The following is a 22005-nucleotide window of genomic DNA, read 5'->3' on the forward strand; positions in this document are numbered from 1 at the left end:
CAAAAATTTTTTGGCGCGTGCACCAAAGAAGACCGTCTGGGCTCCTTCAATTTCTTTTTTTTTGTCATGTACTAAGCTGAATGAATCTTGAAGTAAATTAAAGAGACGGAGAGAGGGAGGTAACTCCTATTAATAGAGTCCCACCCATCTCTATTATTACCATATATATATATATATATATATATGGGTTACCATGTTGGTCTATCGCTGTCATTATATATATATATTTTCTTCTCGTATAAAGTATATACTAGTAAACATCATATCCTAAAAACTATGTATCGATACCAGCATTAAAAACACACTTGACTAATTTGCCGGATATGTATTAGCTCATTACAGACTGTGTATCGATGAATACCATGATCTGAGAATTATGTATAGATAGTACTAAAGGTATATATTAGATTGTTGCTGAATATGTATTAAAAAAACTTATAGTATATATTAGAAAGCTGTCAAATGTGTATTGGCTTCATATAAATGATGTATCATAAAACTCTAAATTCTGTATTTGAAAAAGAATGCAAAAATGAGAGAGAGCCTTGACCTTTTCTCTAGCAACTGGCGAGCCCTAATGGAAAAACAAGAGGGATATACTGGGAGGGACTCCAGAGGAGGATGCAGTGGCTGCTACGGACTGATGGAGAATGAAAGATTCAAGGTCCTTCACAATGGAGGGAGCCGAAAATTACCACGGACGAAAGCTACAGTGGCTACGGACGAACAGGATTAGGAAGAAACTGAGATCCCTTTGTAGATCTTTTCCCTTTTTTTGGGAAATAATGGAGATAGGAGAAATCTCGTTAGGAGTATCCTCCATCTGGGACTTCAATTTTAGCTTCAAGATTCATATAGATGTGTACATGGCAAGAAAAAAAAAACTCCAGACAATCTCTTCGGATGCACGCACCAGAAGATTTTTATTCATATTAAGGGCAAAAGATGAAACTTACTAATTTTGACTTGTGTTTGATTTATAGAATCTAGCCAAAAAAATTCATATCCAATATGTTTAAGCGTCCGAGACTTGCTCCATCTAATCAAAATTTTCTTGATTATTTCCAAAAATATCAAACAATAGAACATCTTGAGCTATTTTATGCGGCCATTAAACTTCTTTAGATTAATCCGAGATATCTAATCTGCAGAACTACGTCAATACAATGGACATATAATTTACAATTATTTAGTTAATCTTCAATTTACATAAGTGTATTGCTGGGATGCTAATTTCATACATACAAATAGTTCCGTGGGCTCCGAAGATATTAAAGCAACAGCAAGAAAGGATTGAAGCAACTAGAAAGAATCGGTGAAGCTCATGGAGAGCAGCTGAACATAACATTGGCAATAGCATGAGGTAGGCCGCGATAACGAATCTCCAAAGCATTTTCATTGGCATATTATGAGAAATGGCTAATAAAAGGAAGAGAATACAGTAGATGTGCCTGGGAGGGGAGAGAATATACTGGATGTGGATTCAAGGGGCATCCATGTCTCACAGTTCATAGCAAAACTATTTGAATCAATTATTCTCCGTACTATTTTTTAACAAAAAAAAATGCATTGTCTTGTTCTTATTTTTCCCTAAAATTCAAGATAATAATACCACAGCACAAAAAGGAAGTACAAAATTCTCAAGACAGAATGGATGTAGGCATTCACCATAAACCATGGATCCCTCTACAACTTTGAGAAGGAACATATCAACCCCCAAAAAACAATCTTTGCATGCATAAATTACAGAAGCCTCTGCAGTACATTCAGAACCACGAAAGCATACTAGCATCATATTCAAAAATCAGGAAGGCACAATAACCATTATATATAAATATAACAATTAATAGTTCATCCAGGTATACGCTGGAAAGGCAGTACAAAAATCTTCCCCGACCAAAAAGGCATACAAATAATCTAACAACCGTCTCACGCAAGGCGAGTAAAAGAATAAACTAAAGGTAGTATAAAAATGTCGAAGACACCAAAACTTCCTCTTCCTCATATTTTCCACATAAAACAACAGCATGGAATGAGAACGCATCACTTCACTTAGCCAACACCTGAAAACAGATACTCCAACCTACACTCTAGAAAGCCCGAAAAATACTTCATTCCAGAAAAGCCTTACTGCTGCTTGCACTCCGCAGGCCGATCCCCTTGTTGACCATCCCCTCCACTCTTCTGCAGTAAGATAACCATCATTTAGAATATAGATTAAGAACTATGCAGATTAAGATCAAGTGGGTGAGTAGATATCTCACCTTCTTTGTTGTAGCTGTCTGCTTGGGACAATAAAGCAGATCAAAAGTAAGCACACGATTCTCAAATATTTCAGACCTAAAAAGAGTAAAATTTAGAAATCTCAGACACATACCTTCTTCCTGGTCTTTCCTTCCTCTTCCTCTTCTTCTTCATCATCATCTTCATCCTCCTCATCCTCTTCCTCGTCATCCTCCCCATCTTCATCTTCATCATCCTCTTCTAAGTCCTCAAAATCATCCTCCTGAACAGCCTCCCCCGTGAACCACGAAACAGCATGAGGAATAATCTTGTCTCTGATAGTGGACCTGCAGGACAATGACACCACCCACTCAGCATCATCTAGGAGCATGCATGAGCTTACACAGTAATCATAAGGCTTATCTCAATCCTCATCTTATAGGCAAATCATTATAAGAACTAGCAACCAAAATGTCAGAGATGAGATAATCAAAAACTGCCTCTGCAAATGTTAACTTGATTTTGTTTTTTTCCATAATCAACACCTCCCTCTAATCTGTTTTTTCTTCAACCTGCAGTAGGTTTGGTTGGCTGCTTGAGGGAGAAAAAAGGGCTTACCCAATATCATAATCTTGCTCCATCTGACTCTGTAGCTGCTCAGCCTGTTCAAAGAGAGGCAAAAGATAAGCCATTGTTTTAATTTGATTTAGTCCTTATAGTTTCTTATTTTTCTCCAGGAAGGCAGGTAATGATGTCAACTTACAATGTCTTCATCGATATCCTCATCATCATCAGGGACTTGAGGTGGACTAAAGAAATTGAAAAAACTTTCACATTCTTCAGTTTTGGTAATGGGCTTGGCATTCTTTGAGCCCTTCTTTGGCTTCTTTTTCAGAAGCTTCTGAGTCAAGCACTTTCCTGGCAACCATTCAATTTCAGTCCTGCAACATATGAACAACGGCATGAGACTTTAAATAGAGAAGGAAAAACTTATAAGAAAAATATTTAGCAATAAATAGAAAAGAAAATACCCTATTGCTTTCTCTAGGATCGGTTCGTCATCATCAATCATATGATACATTTTTGTCAGGATGGCATTCTTGAAATAAGGATTAGGATCAAAGAAAAACTCAAGCTTGAAACCCTTGGGATTATCTATTCTGCACCACTTGATATCCTTTAGATACTTGAGAGCTCCCTCATCACGCTCTTGAATCTGGAATCATCATAATCCAACTTTCATAAGTCATATATCCAATTTATAAGGAATAGAAGGAACAAAAGAAATGCATCATACTCTCAATTACCTCCTCGGAGAGCACTTCATTTGTTTTCATAGCATTCAGCCAAAAATTTGGTACACCTTTTTCTGAGGCAAGAAAGCACAATAAGCATACAAGAAAATAGAAATAAATTTAACAAACATCTGATAGCTCAAGTTCTGGTACAAACCTTCAGTAGCTTTATCTTCTGTTGGGTTTTCCTCCGCAGGTTCATTTGTAACACCTTCAACTTCAACCACACCATTCACAATCTCATATCTCTGCATTTTTACATGGTAAAAGTTTCATGAGCAAAGACCAGAAAAATGAAAGATACAAAAAACAATAGAATAACCATTAAGTGTCACTAATGGTGATGATGGCATAGCAACTGAAACAAGCCAACAGAAAACATACTAATTATTAGAAATTCTTGGAGCACCTGACAAAATGGTTGTGGAAAAGGTAATCATATATTCTGATAACATTATTCACCATTAAAGAGCATACCTTGCTGTAAAGCGGATCATAAAGTTTCTGATATTTAGCTTCAAGTGCAGCTCTTTCTTCAAAAAATTTTGCCTCAAGTTCATCATGTTGGCTCTAGAAAATCAAAGACCGCAAGAATATTATGAAATCAGTACGAATAAACTTGCAGGCCTAATTATAAAACTTGACTTGAAACACACACACACTACTTTCAGGTAAAAAAACAGTATCTATGTAGCTTGCACAGTTGCACCATTCAATCACACAAATAATCAATCTGTATAACTAAAATCCTTCAGCCATTTTTCATAAAAAGCAAAAAAAAAATCAAATAATACGTAAACTTTTCTCAAGGTTCATGGATGTAAAAAACAAGAGGCTCAATGGGAGAAGAGGAGCAGATTTAGAACTCAGAGTAAATGCCTCCGCCTTTCACTTTCCATCTATCAACATTTATTCACCACTACTCATGTATGTAGCACATCCGAGATTCTTCGAGACATTCAAATGAACCTAACTATACTTCACACTCAGGGAAGTTAGTCTGAAGCATCATCCAATGTATATCTGATCTGCCTAGGTGTGCACCTAGTCTCAAGTGGTCGATAAGCAAAAGCAACTGCATGGTGCAAAATTAGGATTTATAGTGGTATCCCATGCACAATTGTTTTAAACATATTAGTTGATAATTCATTGATGTCTTCATTATTTTATATATTTTTCGGCATCATTTCACCAAGACATATGACTTGCGTTGCACCTTGTGCCTAGGCTTCAAGCGACATTGGCACCTTGAGCCTTTGACAACTCTGATTGCAACTTACAGAGGAATCTATTCATCATAATCCACAAGTTTCACCCCAAACACTTGCTGGTCAACTTTCCTTTGAGAATCATCCTATAACAAGTGAAATTTGTTGTCACCATTTCAAATCCTTGATCGCAACTTCCGTGAAATTTTAGACCTTCAATTAGATTCCCAACCTTTCCACACATGTCATCAAATTTTAATTGCACATACCAATAAACCCTCAGTCTATCCTTAGTAACTCTTATTCAAACTTTATGATTAGACAGAGAACTAATGAATATAATAACAGATTCAGAAAAGAAAAATGACTCGATTTTGAATGAAATAAGAAGTTTGAATTGTTAAGAGCACCATAGGGGCTTTAAAACCATGTTTTCATGATCCATAAATTTGCTATATGTGAATGTTCAGCCCCACATATCCCAAACCTAGACACATTATTTTACCCCTATTTTACCACCTGCCTGCAAAGAAGCTTGAAGCACTAACCAAGGAAGTACCTTTTACTACAACTGGTACCGCTATTCATCAAAGAATAGATCAACCAGCTAATTAGCCAGCCAAAATAAAGAAAACATCCAGCGGACTTGAACACGGACCATATAACAAGTAGGTTAGTCAGAATGTAATTTTTGCTGGTTCACATTTCAAGAAACCAAGTTTCCAACCCCCCCCCCCCCCCCCCCCCCCCCCCACACACACACAAAAAAAAAGACCGCCCCCCCTCCAACAAAAAAAAGACCCCCCCCCTCTCAAGGGAATTTTCAAGTTCTCTTCTACTGCACAATTTAGAAAACGTGGTTAAGTAATTTTTGCGTACCTAAACCCCTCTTCTTATTTTAACAATACTTTTTTTCACACGGGCTTTGAATGAGAAGCACACTGAACTTAAGCGTCCTGCCAATGAACAAAAGTATGGACCTAAAGAAAAATCCCTCATGGATTAATAGCTGATAATCCAAAGAGATACACACAAAACCTGTAATACATAGCGTTCTCGTCAAATTTTAATACGCAAGTCTCTCCATCCTCGTATTTGCATTAGCAAAAAACAGAATTTTTCCACATCTGACTTGCATTTGAAACCCTAACATACACCAAAGATAAAAGGAACCGGAAACCCTAACAAGAATCACCGACAGAATATGGGGACCGCGAAAAGAACAGAGAAGGCGGTAGACCCTACAGATAATCACCATCAAGAAACCTTGATAAGAAAAATGGACGTGACAGAACGTAAATCAACAGAAGAGGAAGATTGGATGCTCAAGAATACCAAAATCTGTAAAACCCCAAAGAAGAAGCACCAAGAAGGAACCTTGGGAGACGAAAAACATAAGGGATCGAGACGGGGAAGAAAGATCAAACCTGGATCTCCCTCAACACCTCAACCCGCTTCCTGACCTTCGGCGAGAGGGTTTCCAGCACATCGGACTGCTTCCCTGCCAGACTCTGCAGCTTGTTCTGTTTCAAGAACACATCAAGTTACAATTTTTTTTCCAAAAAACATGGAACAAAAAACCTAGATTTCTAATCACAAATTCAGAACAAAGACGAAGACAGAACAGAAGCAAGAAAGCCCCGATCAAAGTACGAAAAATGAGTTTCAGGCAAAAAAAAAACACCTTCAGAGCATTAACAAGACCGACCCGGTCCTCCGCGCTCAGAGCTACGCATCAACAGACACCAAGACACATGAGAACAGAGATCAAAAAATTAAAAGAAATAAAAAAAAGAGAGAGATCCGAGGGAAATAGCGGGAAGGAAACCGGGAGTGGTAGTGGGGAGAGCGGAACCGAGATCGGATAGATTGAGGCTGTCTTCTTGCTTGTCGTTGCTCATCGTCACCTCCGCCGAGATGCTAGAGAGAGCAAAACCCTAAAGAGAAGGATAGGGGAGCGAGGGGAAAGCGTGAATAGGAACGAGGGGCGAGAGCGGTTTATATAGAGGTGGGGGTTGTCGTGGGGGTAGGGTTTTCCGGTCTCGTTCCTCGCTCCGAAGACGGCGCGCTCGGGCGGGGTCCCGCTTCCCTCCAATTTTTCAGAGAACCACAGGAAAACCCTATTCGAGATTCGAGAAGTACTCCATATCGACGAACCGCTTCGCGTGGGCCGAACCGAACCGGCCGAGGTTGTTGACGTGACGACGGCCCAACAATAACAGCCCACGGAACTTAACCCGCCTCGGGTTTTCAAACTGGTCCACCTGGGTCTTCGTTTTTGACCGGAAATCGGATTAGCGGGTCGGGCTTTAGGACCCGACCCACTTAGAATTCGGGTGCGAGTTACTGAAGCTTGGAGATTGAGCTCCGAACTGAGTGGACATTGAGTCACTGATGGGTCCATGCTCGAACCAACCTCAAGCATGTAACATGGGAGATTAGCAAAAGGACGGAGTAATGCATCAAGTCGAGACAAAATTATATAACCTAAATTGTATAGCTGAATTAATACCTCCGTAAATGCCTGCGAGAGTTTAAGCTGCTCTTGCAGTAGATTATAGACAGCAAGTTCCTCCTCTAATCTCTTATTTTCTGACTCTAACTTGTATATCTAATACGGTATATACTAACTAGATGGTGTATTGAGCATGTCTAGTGTTGCTGGAAATTGGACCTGGGGGCTACCGCGAAGCCGGGGAAGGAGGAGCTCCGCTGCGGGGACGGTGGTCGGCGGCACGCCGACTGGTGACGTCCTCCTGGAGGGGCGTAAGTCCTGCAAAAAGCCGGTGGCCGGGCTCCCCGGCGCCGGCCCTCCGATGCTTAAGTCAGAGGGGGGCAGATATGTGGAGAGAGCAAGGAAGAGAGTATATGGAGAAGACAGCAGGAATATTTTGATAAGATGAAGAAGATGAAGAGTGTGATATCCTCTATTGTGTCTGTGCTGTTTGCTTCTTTTCACCCGGTCCAGGAGGGTTCTGTCCGGGCCCCCCCCCCAGGTTTTCTTTTATAGAAGGATTTTTGTTACCTGGGAGGTGACATGAGGTTTGTCCTCTTTTGTAATAATTGGGCACGATTTGGCCCATTAATGGCGTAGTGGAGAACGGGACCGAATCGGACCGGAATCAGGGAGTTGTCACGGTCGATCGGACCTGTTGGAGTGGTTGAACCGCCGGCTGTGGTGGGCCTGGGGTCCGTGGATGGTAAATGCATTTATTACCGAATGAACCGGCGGTCAGGGAGAGCCATACGCTCTGATGGTTCAGTGATCCGGAGATCGTCTTGGGCCATGCTCATTAAATGACTGGGTGCATCGGAGACTTGAGGGAGTCTCATGCATTAATGGCAGGTCGTGCCGAATACCTGCAGAGATCTTATGCCTTGATGGCTTGGGGATGGTGGCAGATTGAAGTGGAGTCATGTATTTAGTTGTCAGATCCTTTGGAGGGTTAGGCGGAGATTGGATATTTGGCTAAGGCATGGGCTCGGCGGGGTTGCCTTTCTGGTCGGCGCTCTCTGGTCTCGGCCTTCTGGTCTCGGCCTTCTGGTCTCGGCTCTCTGGTCTCGGCCTTCTGGTCTCGGCTCTCTGGTCTCGGCCTGCTGTGCTCGGCTCGGCCTATGAGCTCGATCACTTAGATGAGCTCGAGAGCGGAAGAGCTCGAGCACTTGGATGAGCTCGAGGGCGGAAGAGCCCGATCACTTGATGAGCTCGAGGGCGGAAGAGCTCGATCACTTAGATGAGCTCGAGAGCGGAAGAGCCCGAGCACTTGGATGAGCTCGAGGGCGGAAGAGCCCGATCACTTGATGAGCTCGAGGGCGGAAGAGCTCGATCACTTAGATGAGCTCGAGAGCGGAAGAGCCCGAGCACTTGGATGAGCTCGAGGGCGGAAGAGCCCGATCACTTGATGAGCTCGAGGGCGGAAGAGCCCGATCACTTGATGAGCTCGAGGGCGGACGGATTTGGGTGCTATAATTGCATTTGTGGGGTGGTCCATTTTTCCACCAACATCTAGAGTTTGCAAATTTCGGAGATCGAGTCTGAATCGACTTAGGCTAACAGTTCGAGTCTAAATCGGTTTACAATATTATATATATTTTTTAACCTCTAAAAGAAAATAGCAATTGAGCGTTTTAGAGATCGAACAGAGTTTATGAAGAAATCTTGTATTCTGTAAAAAAAAAATTATATAGTAAAATTTTTACATTGTTTTTTTCTTATAGATATGCATGTATATGAAAAAAACTAGTATTGGAGAACTAGTTGAGGTGGTATGGTTGTTTTCACTACAGTCCATGGTCTGCCGAATCAGTCCGTACCGGCCGGGTCGGTCCGATACAGACCGGTCCGGCTTGGAACCGGTACCCGAACAACGTGGATACTGGTTCCAACTGTTTGGGTACCGGTTTCAGTTGTTTTCGGGCTGGCTCCGATCGGTATGCATGCATATCGGCTGCGTACCGGTCCGTACTGGTGCGAACTGGCACCTTTTTTTTTAACCACAGCGCACACTGTGGATTTTAAACTATAGCACACGTGCGCGCTGTGGTGTGAGAGCGCATGGCCCGAAAGGGAGGTAAGTAGAAAGAACGCCCTAACATATTAAAAGACAATCTCCTCATGTTTCCAGATTATCGCACCGACTTAGACATCGGAGGATCTCCGATCGGATACGTTCCAGCTAGATGACTTCTTTACTTTGTGCTGTTTCAGGTCGAAGTGCCATTCGATGAGAATCTCGGCTGCAGCGATCAAGCGCCACTCATCTTCTCTAATTTCAACTAGAGCAACTAACTCCCGAGCTCTCTAGCGTCATCGTGCTTCTCGCCGTAGTGCCTAGGGCCAGTCAGTTTTCAGCGGCAACAAGACCATTTATATATTAATGAATGTTGTAACCTATGCCACGTGATTAGGATAACACACCAAATTTTGGCTACGAAACAAATTATTTATAATAAATTACAAAAACTTCTATAAAATTAGGGATAAATTATATTTGCATCCAATAATTTAAAAAGATATATGCTTATCCCTCCTCTCTCATCTCTATCTTAGGCTTATTTTTATCCAACATTTTAACTCATAATTTAACAAAATATTTCTCAATTGTTAATCTTAAACAAAATTTAAATACTATGCCAGAAAAAATTCTAGAAATGACCAAAATAATCTTTAGCGGCATAATAACCATCCAAAAAATTAAAAAATATGTGAATCCTCTACTTTGTCCAAAAATAATTTCAACTTTCTATGTGAGATAAACAATTTCACTAACATTATTAAAATAATTGGTTATAAATGTAGGTTTTACAAATTATTGGATATAAGTATAATAAAATATTTTTTAAAAAAATTATAATTTACTTAATTATTTATTATTAAATCAATAATTATGGCCGGATGGGCGCCGTCAAACATTTTCCATGCAATTTGCTGATATATTCAGAAGCTAGCTGATAGCAAATAAAACATCCGCCTCAAACCAGCATCGGAAACACCGGGTACTGAATATTGCCCTGCTACTAAATTTCTTTGTCATAATTTCGTTATCCTGTCGCGCACCGATACCGTCACCTGTATTCATCTCCTCGTCTAACGTCTCGCCATCAAAAGGAGTACGGACGGGTTGGAGGGACGAAGTATAGGTTAGGTAAGATATCAAAACGTGATGTGACCATATCAATTTTCTTCTTCATCACCCACCGTCCGTTTTGTTTTTTTATTTTTTATTTTTTTTTGTATTTTTGCTTAAACGGGCTCTCTATACAATCCGTGTACTAATACATTCAATAAGATAAAAAAACAAAAAATCACAGGGAGTCCGCAGCTCTTTCTTACGAGACCACAAAGTGCTCCAGGATGACTAGCCACGTAAATGACCATCCAGTGTACAACATCATTGTTTTTCTGAAAACATATTTGGTCTGTTCCGTTTTGTTCAGTGACCTATCCTCTCGTTGGGAGTTTTTTTTTTCATTATAAATGCAGCCAGTTGATTGGCCGACAGGCCTTGGAGGTTCCTGATTTGATTGGTGTTAAGTTCAATTTTATCATTAATTTAAGGAAGAACGGAGCTTTGGTATGACTATTTAGTATCTGCTGAGTGTTGAAGCTAGAAATCTTAGTGGGATATCTCATGCTTGCAGGTTCAAATGGCAAAGTGGAAGCTTGTCCCAACGCAGCGTCCGGGTTACCGAGATGGCTACTGGGTTTTTACTTTTCAGCTCTAGACAAAGAGCTGTCATTGCTTGCTAGCTAGAATATCAAGTTTCCATATGCCGTTTGCTTAGGAAATTATTAAAACTTTATTATTAGTTCTATTTGTACTAAAATTCCATTCCTAATTTATCTTTATTTTTAATTTCAATAGTTTGCCTTTCGGTGCTAGTTTATTTAGTTAGAGTGACCCTTAAACTTAATATATTTGAGTTTATTTTTTAGTTAGAGTGAAATAGTAATATCTTTGTCTTTTGGTAGGAGATGCTGGCATTTTTGTTGCGTAAAGAGAGATTGTGGTTTTATAAATAGGAGGAAAGAGTTACCTGAAGAAATGAGGAGATAATTCTTTTTGTGAGGAGAGAATTAGATTTTATGTGTTGATCCTTTTTTGTGAGGCGTGTTTGTGAAGAGAGCTGAACTCATTGTTTTGGTTTTTATTTTTTTTAAATAGATTTATTTCTCTTCTAATTTGTCTTTCACTATTATTTTCTTTTCGCAATTCTCTGCAAATATCTTTTTTGCATTTGTTATTTATTTTGGATCTTGGGCCGAGCACGACCAATCTACTCTATATATAGCATGCCATTCTACAAGAGACATGCGAAATTAGATATGAACACCCCTATCCATAGGGGGGCTGATGGACTTGATCGATGATCCACATGGCATGCCTTGCAATTACATACATGCATTTGCTTAATAGAAATGTTATGGTGGCATTATTATTTTGATGGCCGATGCCGATTGGTTGACCTAGGTCTTGCTGGTAAGTTTCTTCAAACTAATTAACTATTAGATTTTCCCTAGTTGTAGGTGCTTCTGAATTTAGTGCAAAAACCCTAGTTGTTGGAAATTCATAATGCAAGGATACGCAAGCAAAGATTCCCAATTTTGACTCTCGCATTCATTTCAATGAAGTTCATATTTATTAGCTGATTAAAACATGTAATCTACCCTGCACATTTTTGAACAAAATTCTACCCTACAACTTGGGTTGTAGAGAATATCCTTGCCTCGGCAATGGAATTATCAATATTTTAGCCAACCTGCTTCTTTTTGGCAAAATCATCGATAATACGTTGTGATACAGGATTGAAGATACGGAAATATCCCTCATATTTGTTGTGGTGCCCCTTCCCACGGTGTGGTGGACTTGCATGCAAAAATTGACCGCTTCGGTCAACTTCGCATTGTTTTGGTGTTTTGGACTTGGAAAATGAGGGGGCTGTACTCAGACCGTATACACTAATACACAGTCTTGTGTTCTCCAATCACTTAATTCTCCCCAACTCTCCAAGAAGAGAGTAGGAGACTTAGAAAAGAGGTCTATGGTTCCCTCTTAGTTGAAATCGAGAGAAAGAAGATAGATAGAGGAAGAAATAAATTGCAGTTTGGTTCTTGCTCTACATTGAAGAGAGGTTTATCACCTGATCCTTTGGCATCAAATCCACAAGTTTTGACTGATTTCTTGTGCTCTCCCAAGGGTTTTTCTCTCAAAGGGTTTGTCATCCATCATTATTAATGAAGACTTCCTACCCTCTCATTGTTTGTAATCCATCCATGGGTGAGGTGTGACATGTCATCCAAGAGTGTTTATTTTTCCTTTGGACACTAGAGAATTTTCACGTAGTGGATGAGGCATGGCTGGCATGTTTCTTTTTATTATTATTATTATTATTGTTTGAGAGTTTTTTCACGTAAAAATTAAACTGTGGTGTGCTCCTCTTTGATTGCCATTGTTCCAGATTGTTGGCGTCGGTTGGTTCTAGCTTCTAATACTTGCCATATTATTGTTATTTTCCTTGATCTATTGCACAGAAAGGGATCGAAGGCTTGGTTCCCCAACTAAATTCACCATTTCTGTGGGATATCAGAGAACCTATGAATCTTAGGAGGATATGTAGGATCAAACACCTCCAACTGAAGCTTCTGGTGGGGCTTTGGATGAGTTGAGGAAGAGAACAAGGTGAAAAATCACCATGGTACAATTTGATGCCAAAGGAGCAGTACTGCACGTGTAGGAAGAGAAGAAAGAAATCAAATAGTGAGACAAATGGACAAGAAGTACAGAAGTCTATTGCACTCGCCCAGTTGCTATCATATGCAGCAAGGATTAACAGTATCAGTACGTTAGAAAGAAGCATCGGTAATTTGGTTACCACATCAAAATTTATCGATACTTTTTACTGATGTTGGTTTAAAAGCATCAGGTGTAAAAAAATAAAAATTTTTATATTTCTTTGATAAGCATTATGGAAAGCCAATAATATAGCATTTTTTTGTATGCCCTCCAAAAGACCACAAAAAGTCGTGTGGTAACACTGCTAAGCAAGCAAGTAGTAACTTTTTCATGTTACCGTCTGTAACCAGGGGGCAAGAGATGGTGGCAGAAAAAATAATGATGGGAAGGGGCGTTGGGAGTTGGGGCCTGGGCGGCTGGAGCTGGAGCAATGGCTTTCATCTGGGGTCTCTTTCGGGGATCCCGTGCCTTGTGATTTGAACAGCTTAATTTCCTGAGTTGTTGTTTATCTTAGGACAATATCTATACGATTGCTTAGTCTTTGTCAACCTCAATAGCATCTCTGTTTAGTGATGAAATGCATCTTTTCCACCTTTTATTCTGATGGCTTTTCTTGTCCAATCTGGAGTGTATCATCTTTATTGATTGATGTAGATCTAAAAAGAAGTTGACCCATACTTCACATGAGTGGAGTTCTGGGTTGTGGCACAAAATTAATCTTTAGGCCTAAACAGCAGAACTTTTGGATATTAATGAGCTCGAGGCTGTCATTTCTTTCCCTCTTTCCTTTGGGGATTTCATGTGAGCTTATGGTCGAAAATTCTTGTGGATGTTTTAAAAATATGTTGCAGGTATTCCCTTGGCTAGATTTTATAGATGCAAGAGCACCTCATGTTCTTCGATGCACATCTACGCTACTAATGTGAGAGCTCATGAAGGTATGTATTTCGTCCTACATCAGTAATACACCGAATAGGTCTCGAGTACCTATACATGGCTAATTAAGAAGCCCAAACAAAAATTTTCTTGGCTAACCTTTTTGAGTGAGGTGCTGGGTTATAAAAAGGTACTCGGTTATTATAATGGTATCGGAGTGGACTCAGCCTATAGCCCAAGTGCGACCAGTGGAGAATGCAACATGAACTCTTTTAGAATTGATGACAAATCGATCGCGATATTTATAATTAGATTTGATGAGATTTGGACCCTCATCTTGGTGAGGATACAAGAGCCTATGCAGGCAAAATAATTGGTGGCAGCTCCACTATTAATCTACATCCCCCACCCCAAAGGAAAAAAAAAATGATGCTTTAATTGATAAAAATCAGTTCGAGGAGATAAGTTCAATTGATAATGTAAAATCAGAACCCCCTCCAATTGGAGGATAAGTTCAACAGCTAGACTATAGTCCAGTTCTTAATTTTATATATCTCCATTGCAAGATTTGCCCAAAAGAAAATAATAATCATGTAACGATTGCCTCATATGTGTCCATATCCTTGCCATCCAGACTATCCTGTCAGGAGTCATGAATAATGTGGATCACAATGCTAGATTGTCGTAGGTAGTGACAAAACAAGGACATTAGACTTGCTGTCTTAAGCAAGGAATATGATCTTCAGAGACCAATGCAAGCAATTGAAAAAGGTTAGCAAAACTTGTTGGCCTCTCATACTTTTAGCCCTCAGATGTTGATGAAGTTCGCTGCCCTAAAATTTCGACATGGCGTCTCAGTGCTACGTGCATAAGGGTGATCCAGAAGACCTGGCCTAAGCTAGATGCCAATCAGTAATAAGACTTAACACTAGCAAGTAGCTAGCTACTCTTTCTGCAATAGCGAAATGGCTCCGATCCCTGCTATTTGTGGTGCTCAGACCTCCACATGCTCACTTGATCATGAAACCCAATCAAGCAGTGTCCTCCTTGCCTTGCCAAAAGCTCTCTTTGTAAGATAACTGGAAGTACACGGCAAAGGCTGTTGGCTGGGTGAACCTTGATGAAATTCTCGTGTTAAATTTCGAAAGCCTCGTGTTATTCTTAGTACCAAGCACTTGGCATCTAGTTTCAGAACCGACACTTGAGCTCTTCGTTCCATTGGCCGGAAAGAGCAGAATGTTATCCATCGAGAAGTCGATAGAGACAGAAGGCCTCCGTGACAGTGTCCTACTGTTGGATATGCGTATCTCATGCTAAGCCAATTGAAACTTGTTTGACATTATTGATTATGGGAGATGAACCTTACATCGTTTGGACTGATGGAATATTTGGTTGTCTAATATGAAGATTTATCCAAACTTGGAGCAACCATCTGTAAATTTTTTACTCACTATAGAGTATGTCACAAGTTCCTTGGATGGACTGTTAATTCTCCTGTTCCAAAGTTAAGCAATTTCGATAAAATGCTGTTCGCACATCGAAAGAAGAAGTAAAAGAAGTAATTGCTAGTGTTGAACTCAAACTCAAGGTTTCTTCTACCAAATGCAAAATTTATATTGGAAACACGAGAGGCGCATCATGGATATTTGCTTCTAGATGCAGGTTTCTTTAGCATTTCAAATCCCATCTAAGAATCTCATGACTGCAGTATCAGATAGAGAGACATCATTTTCTCAACCAAATATCAATCAAGACTTACAAACAAGATCAATGTTCGGCTTAAAAAAACTATTATTGTCTTCATGTTTGACTGAACTCCCAGTGTACTACCATCCTCATTTTCTGACCCAATTTTTGATAATGATAATTACCAAGCAGTAATACGCAACCAGATCGGCTAAATTAAGGGTACAGAATTTGCTGATTGAAATCATCTTCGTAATGGTTATTTGCATGCTTAAGTGGACACATATATAACAAGTCACGACTTTAATAAAGAAATAATAAGGAAGACAAAATATTCTTAACAATTAGTAGCTAAATGATGTGTTGTTTTAACTTTGCGATATAATTAACTGCACTTTGTAAGTACAAAAGTATAAAAAAAATCTGCCATTGTTCGTTGTTAAGTTTGGGCCAGGTATGTACATGTTTTTTTTGAAGTATTGGACAGGTAATTTTAATCGGCCAGAATATTGTTCAAGTAAGGTCGTAATTTTAATTAGTCAGAATCATTTCAACATTTGCTTTCTTCATGTGTGTTTTGAAGTTTTAGTTCTGTCTCATCAATCTGGTTCGTGCAGGCTTGTTTTCAGTGCTTTTCCTTGCTGCTTTCTCTAATCTTCTTCTAATCGATTGTTTCCAAAACCTTGTATTGTTTTCAAAGTAAGAAGCCTATAAAACTACTGATTTTTAATTTGAAGTTACTTAGCATGTCTAGCATCATGAATATATAAACATGTACATGTGGATAAATATATAGGGCTAGACCGGGCTCCACTCGAGCAAATCTTCACTCAAATTCGGTCAAATTTGGATGGGATGATGAGAGTCCCATATCGATAATCCGATCCATTGGATGTGATCTACTTTCTTTAGATTATTCACATACCAAAAATTATGTAATTTGAAGGCTCCTAGCCTATGCATCAAGTGGTCCAAAAAATGAACAGTATAAATAATATTAAATTATATATATTTTTTATCATTTGATGCATAGGCTAGAGATCTGGTATGTAAATAATTTAAAAGTAGTAAATCATGTCCAACTATTTAGATCATCGATGTGGGACCTCCATTATCCAATGTATTGTAGAACGACAAAGCTATATGGAGTAGATCGATTGCGCTGGCCTAGGATTCAGGGCAAACACCAAACACAAAAAAAATATTTATAGAGAATTATGAGAAGAAAATAATAGTAAAAAAATTGGAAGAGAAGATTAATTTATTCAAAAAAAAACCAAAATAAAGTGTTTGACTTCCTATCCCAAAAAAGCCTCAAGCAGACATTTTTTCTTGCCAAAAAAAAAATCTCACCAACTCTTAATGTAAAGCTGTTCCGTTATTTATAAACATGTAATCTCTTTGCCAAGACAACTTTTCATAATTACTAAAGGACAAAGTATCAACATCACACTCCAACTAAAATTCAAACTCAAGCCTAAGGTTAAACCTGATTATAATAGGTCATTACTAAAAGACAAACTATTCCAACTATTGCACCAAATCTTGCTTTACCTAATCTACCAGCAAGATAATAGCTTTGCCCTCATTTATGAATGCGGTCTTAAATTTCAGCAGAAGATTGACTTACAGAGGGACTTGTGCACATACATTCCCATATGAATGCAACTGTACGATGATTTCTGAGAAGAACTATGCAACATTCCTAAAGAAAGAGGAAAAAATAAACTTACATTCCCATCGATTCAGGTAAAGGTAACGATCGTGATAACAAAGATAGATCTAGCAACCAGTTTTAGGCTTCGGCTACAATTCTATTGGAGAAAAAGATGGGGCAACTGCCAGTCAATCAACTATTTCACCGATCAAAATGAGACAGCCAGGGATCTAAATCAGACAAAGTTCAGGTCAAAAACAAGAAACCTATCACTTTAAAAAAAATAACAAGAAATATCACCATGTAGCATGTAGTCATGGACCTAAAATGTTAGATTTGGATAGACACTTTTTCCAGTTAATTAGACATCGATCATGGTCGAAAATAATTCAGACTTTGGTTCTTTAAATTTCATTAATTCAAGATTTAGATCCTTAACCATTTGGAGTTGGTTTATTTTGTCAACAACAGATATCTGCTCAACTCTTTTCGCATCTTCTTTCCCAATACTTCCACTTGGGGTTGTTTTTCATAGTTATAGTTCCAGAGATTAATGATAAAGGCAGAGCAGTACTATAGAATATGGATATGAGAAACTCCAATCCCATGGAGAGACGCCCAAGTTTTTCCCTCCAAAACTCTCTGGAGGGGAAACCGTGCATGAAGGAGAGGGAGGCAGGTGGGGATGATAGCTAGCTAGGTTGAGGAGAGAGATGCTGTGTCTGTATCAGTACGTTGGTGGCTTCTGAACTCTTATACCGCCTTCAGAAGGTTATCAAGGAGTCTGCACAGGCTAACTGGAGTCTTCTGAGTTCATTCTACCTCTATCACTTCCCCTTGGGTCAAGTTGAGGAGTCCTCAAAATATTCTGGTGCGTTGTCTTGGTATTAGCAATTGAGTTATAGGTGTTTGGTTATGCTTGTTCCTCTATTTGCTGGTTTTCTTCTGCTCTTGCCAGCTAACTGAGGTTGTCTGAAAGCTGAGCTAAATTCTCTCTTTTTTTTTTCTTTTTTTTTTTTGAAAAGATCAAAATGGAGGAAGTAAGGAACTTCCCCCTATCTATTAAGATATAAGTAGTCTGAAATTATGTACAAGAGAATGCAGAAAAGAGGAGAAAGAAGAGAGCATATGGAGAAGAACAAAAACAGTCAGAAAACCGAGTTAGATTCTCACCTACTGTTCTATATCTGCCCCTTTCCGCTTTCCATATCGGATCATTTGTATATTCTTACTCTCTGCACATTCTTACCTCTCAAACTTCTTTATACACTGTTTTTGCTAACAAATTCTGGTGGTGGCTGAAACCCCATTAGTCTCCATTTTCTTCCGGAAAAAAAAGAAAGAAAAAAGAAAATAACCCAGTAAGTAAATTATAGTTAAAACAATCCTTTGATCCAGGTCATATGTTGGCAAGCAATCATAGAGATGCATGCTAACTTTTTGCCATCAGTGGCATCGTGCCTCGTTGGTTTTATATAAGAGTGGTACCATACATCACCCCATGCCTTATTTTACAGTAAAAAGTATGGTAAACTATAACCATGAAATGAAACACCTGGATCTCCAATGCCTCAAATGCCCTCATCGTTAGCTACTATGGAAAGCCATAACTTTTAAGGATGGTTAACAGCACGCAGATCTTTTTCTGAGAGAGAGAACAGCAACAGGCAAATGAAAAGTAAATAACAATACACGATAATGAATTAGCTTGAGGAGCTCCATAGATATTGAAGGACTGAAGAAGTAGACATCCAGTGCTGCCCAAGTTCTTAATAGCTCGTAAAGATAATTTTACTTTTCCATTAATTCACGGCCTTGCTACATCTTATATTCCTGCTCCACAAACATGCAGTCGCTGGTCGCACTAGAACAAGAAGAATTAATACTTGAGATGGAAAAAGAAAACAGAAAAGAAGCCAGTGCTCAACTGCAGATGCGGCCCCAAGATAGATCCATCAGCAAGAGTGCTGCGTCTCTCTCATCCTGTGGGAAGACTCGATGGACAGCTGAACTCTTGCTTAAACTTATCATGACATCATCAAAACACTTCTTTTGAGTAGTAGTGGCGATGGCGTTCTTGCACCGTTTCTTGAATGGTATCGTGCGATCAACATCAGATTTTTTCTCTTTCCGCATCTTGCCAGGTGCTTCGCTAGGGATTAACACACCACCTGCAGCAGCAGCAGCCATGGCTTGTCGAGCCTTCCTTTGCCTTATTCCACAGGCATTACAAAGAGACTGCAGCATGCAGTACAAGAACAATTGGAGATAAAGATAGATCGCTAGGTTGATCAACAGAACTAAAGATACAGGGAGAGAGAGAGAGACGTGGATACCTTAGGGCCACGAGGACCACTCCTCCACAAAGGGGTCTTTGTGGTATTGCAGTCCGAGCACACTCTGATGATACCACTTGGGGAGTTGCTGCTGTTGTTGCGCATGCTTGTGCTACTGTCTTGGCCTCGATCTTGAAGTATTTGCATGTTTCTCCTTGTTTTGCTCATGATGTCATGACCGGAATTCATCATCTTCCTCATAAATCGCATCTTGGAAGGCATCCACTTACCGGGGCCATGCAGATCTTCCTGATTAACACATCGACCATGAGAAGCTTGCTCGACGGTATAGTTACTGTTGTTGTTGTCGTTGTTGTTGTAGTTGGTTGGAAATGAGACCAGGTGATCACTTGATTTACTGATCAACAAATGATCCTCGGGCTACCAATGGAAAAGAAGATACAAAAATCATAGACTCATACAAACTTATCCCACTTTTTACAAGTTTATCAGATGGACCTAGATCACATGAATTATATTGAATATGAAATTAAATTCCTTACCTCTTGCTGCAGGAGGTGATTATCTCTGTCATTTGCTCCTTGTTCTTGTGAAGTATTGAAGAGAATGGAACATGAGCACGAAGGAGTATCACTTGCTAGAGTGAACGGAGGAAGGTGACTTTGATCTTCACCTCCCTCTGCTAGAGGGATAGGAGAAAATTGATTCATATCCCAGAGAGAGAGAGAGAGAGAGAGAGAGAGAGAGAGAGAGAGAGAGAGAGGGTACTAGGAACTAAGCTATAGATATGGGCAGGGAGGGGACGAGGAGACTAGATCTAGGATTCATCAATCAGTGGGAAGGGGTAATTAAATTCCCTTTTATGAGGAAAACAAAGAAGTGAAAGAACAATAAGAGAAGGGCCTTGGCAGGCATTCACGTGACTCGCTATTAGGTGAGAGAGACACCGCGGAGCACGGAAAGGATGGATAGAAGCAAAAATATATATTTTCAGCCTCACACTGCATTCCAAGGCACCAAATATGACATACTCGACCTCATTGAATAGAAAATTCCAACTTAAGGCATCTCTCTCTCCCTCTCGATCTCCTCCTTCTCAGGTACTGCCAGAGGCCATTTGTTGTGAGAGCAGGCAAAGGGACAAGAATAGCCCCTTCACCCAACCTTTCTCAACCTTGTGTAGATATTACCTTGGGCAGTTAAAAACAGGAGTGGTCTCAGATCTCTTGCCCCTCTCCCCACAAAAACAGTCTGCTCTGCTCATATGGGCAAGAAAAACCGCTGGCAGAGTGAGATCTCTTCCACGAAACCATATGCTTCCATCCACATAGGCCAAATTAAGCAAGTTGTAGCTCTCGTGATCCCATAGAGACCGTTGTAGACTATTATTCAACTTATTCGACTGTTTTAAGAGTTACCGCTGGACAGCGGTTGTATCATTATTTCTTCCACAATTAGATGGTGCAATAGCTGCTTCAAGATCCATGCATGCAAATGGAACGGATAAATGAAAGACTTCCAATGTCTTGAGATATATATACATATACAGGGCACGATCCAACTATCCGAGAGCGAAAGATCGATATATGCAAAACCCAAACCCGTTACCACTTCCAAACAAGCCGTTGCTGGCAAAATAGCTAATGCGACATGAAAGTACGTGACCGCCCTTGAGATATTACTTTAGAAGCAGCTAAACTGTAGGAGATAAATATCCGATAGATTAATCAAGTAGAGAGAGATAAAGCTTAGATATGCAAGCTTGAGTTGAAGTGGACTAATGAACGTACATCTGCTTCAAGCTCGTCCAGCTTCTTATCGGATGGATGATCACTAGATAACGTCACCGTGAGGCGAGAGACGACGTTTAGTTTGTATGATCGCTAGTGTGGATACGTATTAGGTTTGCGCATCACTCCCGGGCTTGGAGGGAGAAGGAGAGGAGCGAAATAGCTCCGAGAACTCATTGTCAAATCTGCAAGGTGTAGGGCTCATTGATCGAGTATGACCAACGGAGTGTGGCTTTCAAAACGATGTCTGCAAATCGAAGGGTCATGGCTCGGAGGTACAAGACACGGACGTCCATGCTACGTGGACCCAGCTGACTCCCTCTCTCTTTCTTTCTCTCTCTCTCACACACGTACACACGCACATACAAGGACACACAATATTATAGAATTTCATTTTTTTTATTGAAATTATGTACGTATTCGATCGGAACCAGAGGTTGTCAGGATATCAGAGACGGTGGCTGATGATTTTGGGATGTTGATGCCGATCCCCTCCGTAAACCTGCAAAGCAACGGTCAAAAAATGAAAGTTCGCGGGATTGGCTGCGTGGAGCCCTCCGATACTGAGTCAGTAAAAATTTTATAAATCAAAAATAAGAAATAAAAAATAGAAACTGAGATTCTAGAGATTCAGTCCTCTTTGGCCAACTTGATTTTTTTTTTTTTTGTTGATTTTTAGTGTTTTTTTTAGAGAACCTCTCGAATCTAAATATGTTAAAATATGTTAAAATTGTATTTT

At 39.8% G+C, this 22005-nt stretch overlaps 2 protein-coding genes across 7 annotated transcripts; both read right to left on the reverse strand.

Moving 5' to 3' along the window:
- Nucleotides 1-1794: 1794 nt before the first annotated feature.
- On the reverse strand, nt 1795-6831 carry LOC103709591 (nucleosome assembly protein 1;2). 5 transcript variants are annotated; one of them, XM_039130427.1, is made up of 12 exons: nt 6582-6831; nt 6411-6454; nt 6154-6249; nt 3996-4088; nt 3676-3766; nt 3531-3592; nt 3255-3439; nt 2987-3164; nt 2842-2885; nt 2378-2570; nt 2265-2282; nt 1795-2184 (listed from the first exon to the last, which is right to left on the reverse strand). In XM_039130427.1, exons 1-12 carry the CDS (start codon nt 6625-6627, stop codon nt 2128-2130), a joined length of 1107 nt encoding a protein of 368 aa, XP_038986355.1. In that variant the 5' UTR covers nt 6628-6831; the 3' UTR covers nt 1795-2127. The 5 variants fall into 5 exon arrangements, with proteins under 5 accessions (XP_038986355.1, XP_038986354.1, XP_038986352.1 ...); XM_039130426.1 differs by having other exon boundaries at nt 6411-6455; nt 6577-6831; XM_039130424.1 differs by having other exon boundaries at nt 6555-6830.
- Nucleotides 6832-18877: 12046 nt separating this feature from the next.
- On the reverse strand, nt 18878-20525 carry LOC103709592 (putative GATA transcription factor 22). Of its 2 annotated transcripts, none has more exons than XM_039130429.1 (3): nt 20019-20525; nt 19516-19764; nt 18878-19417 (listed from the first exon to the last, which is right to left on the reverse strand). In XM_039130429.1, exons 1-3 carry the CDS (start codon nt 20184-20186, stop codon nt 19103-19105), a joined length of 732 nt encoding a protein of 243 aa, XP_038986357.1. In that variant the 5' UTR covers nt 20187-20525; the 3' UTR covers nt 18878-19102. The 2 variants fall into 2 exon arrangements, with proteins under 2 accessions (XP_038986357.1, XP_008793253.2); XM_008795031.4 differs by having other exon boundaries at nt 19516-19896; nt 20019-20521.
- Between the last annotated feature and the right edge of the window lie 1480 nt (nt 20526-22005).

This window comes from Phoenix dactylifera, chromosome 9 (assembly GCF_009389715.1).
Source record: "Phoenix dactylifera cultivar Barhee BC4 chromosome 9, palm_55x_up_171113_PBpolish2nd_filt_p, whole genome shotgun sequence".
NCBI lineage: Eukaryota > Viridiplantae > Streptophyta > Magnoliopsida > Arecales > Arecaceae > Phoenix > Phoenix dactylifera.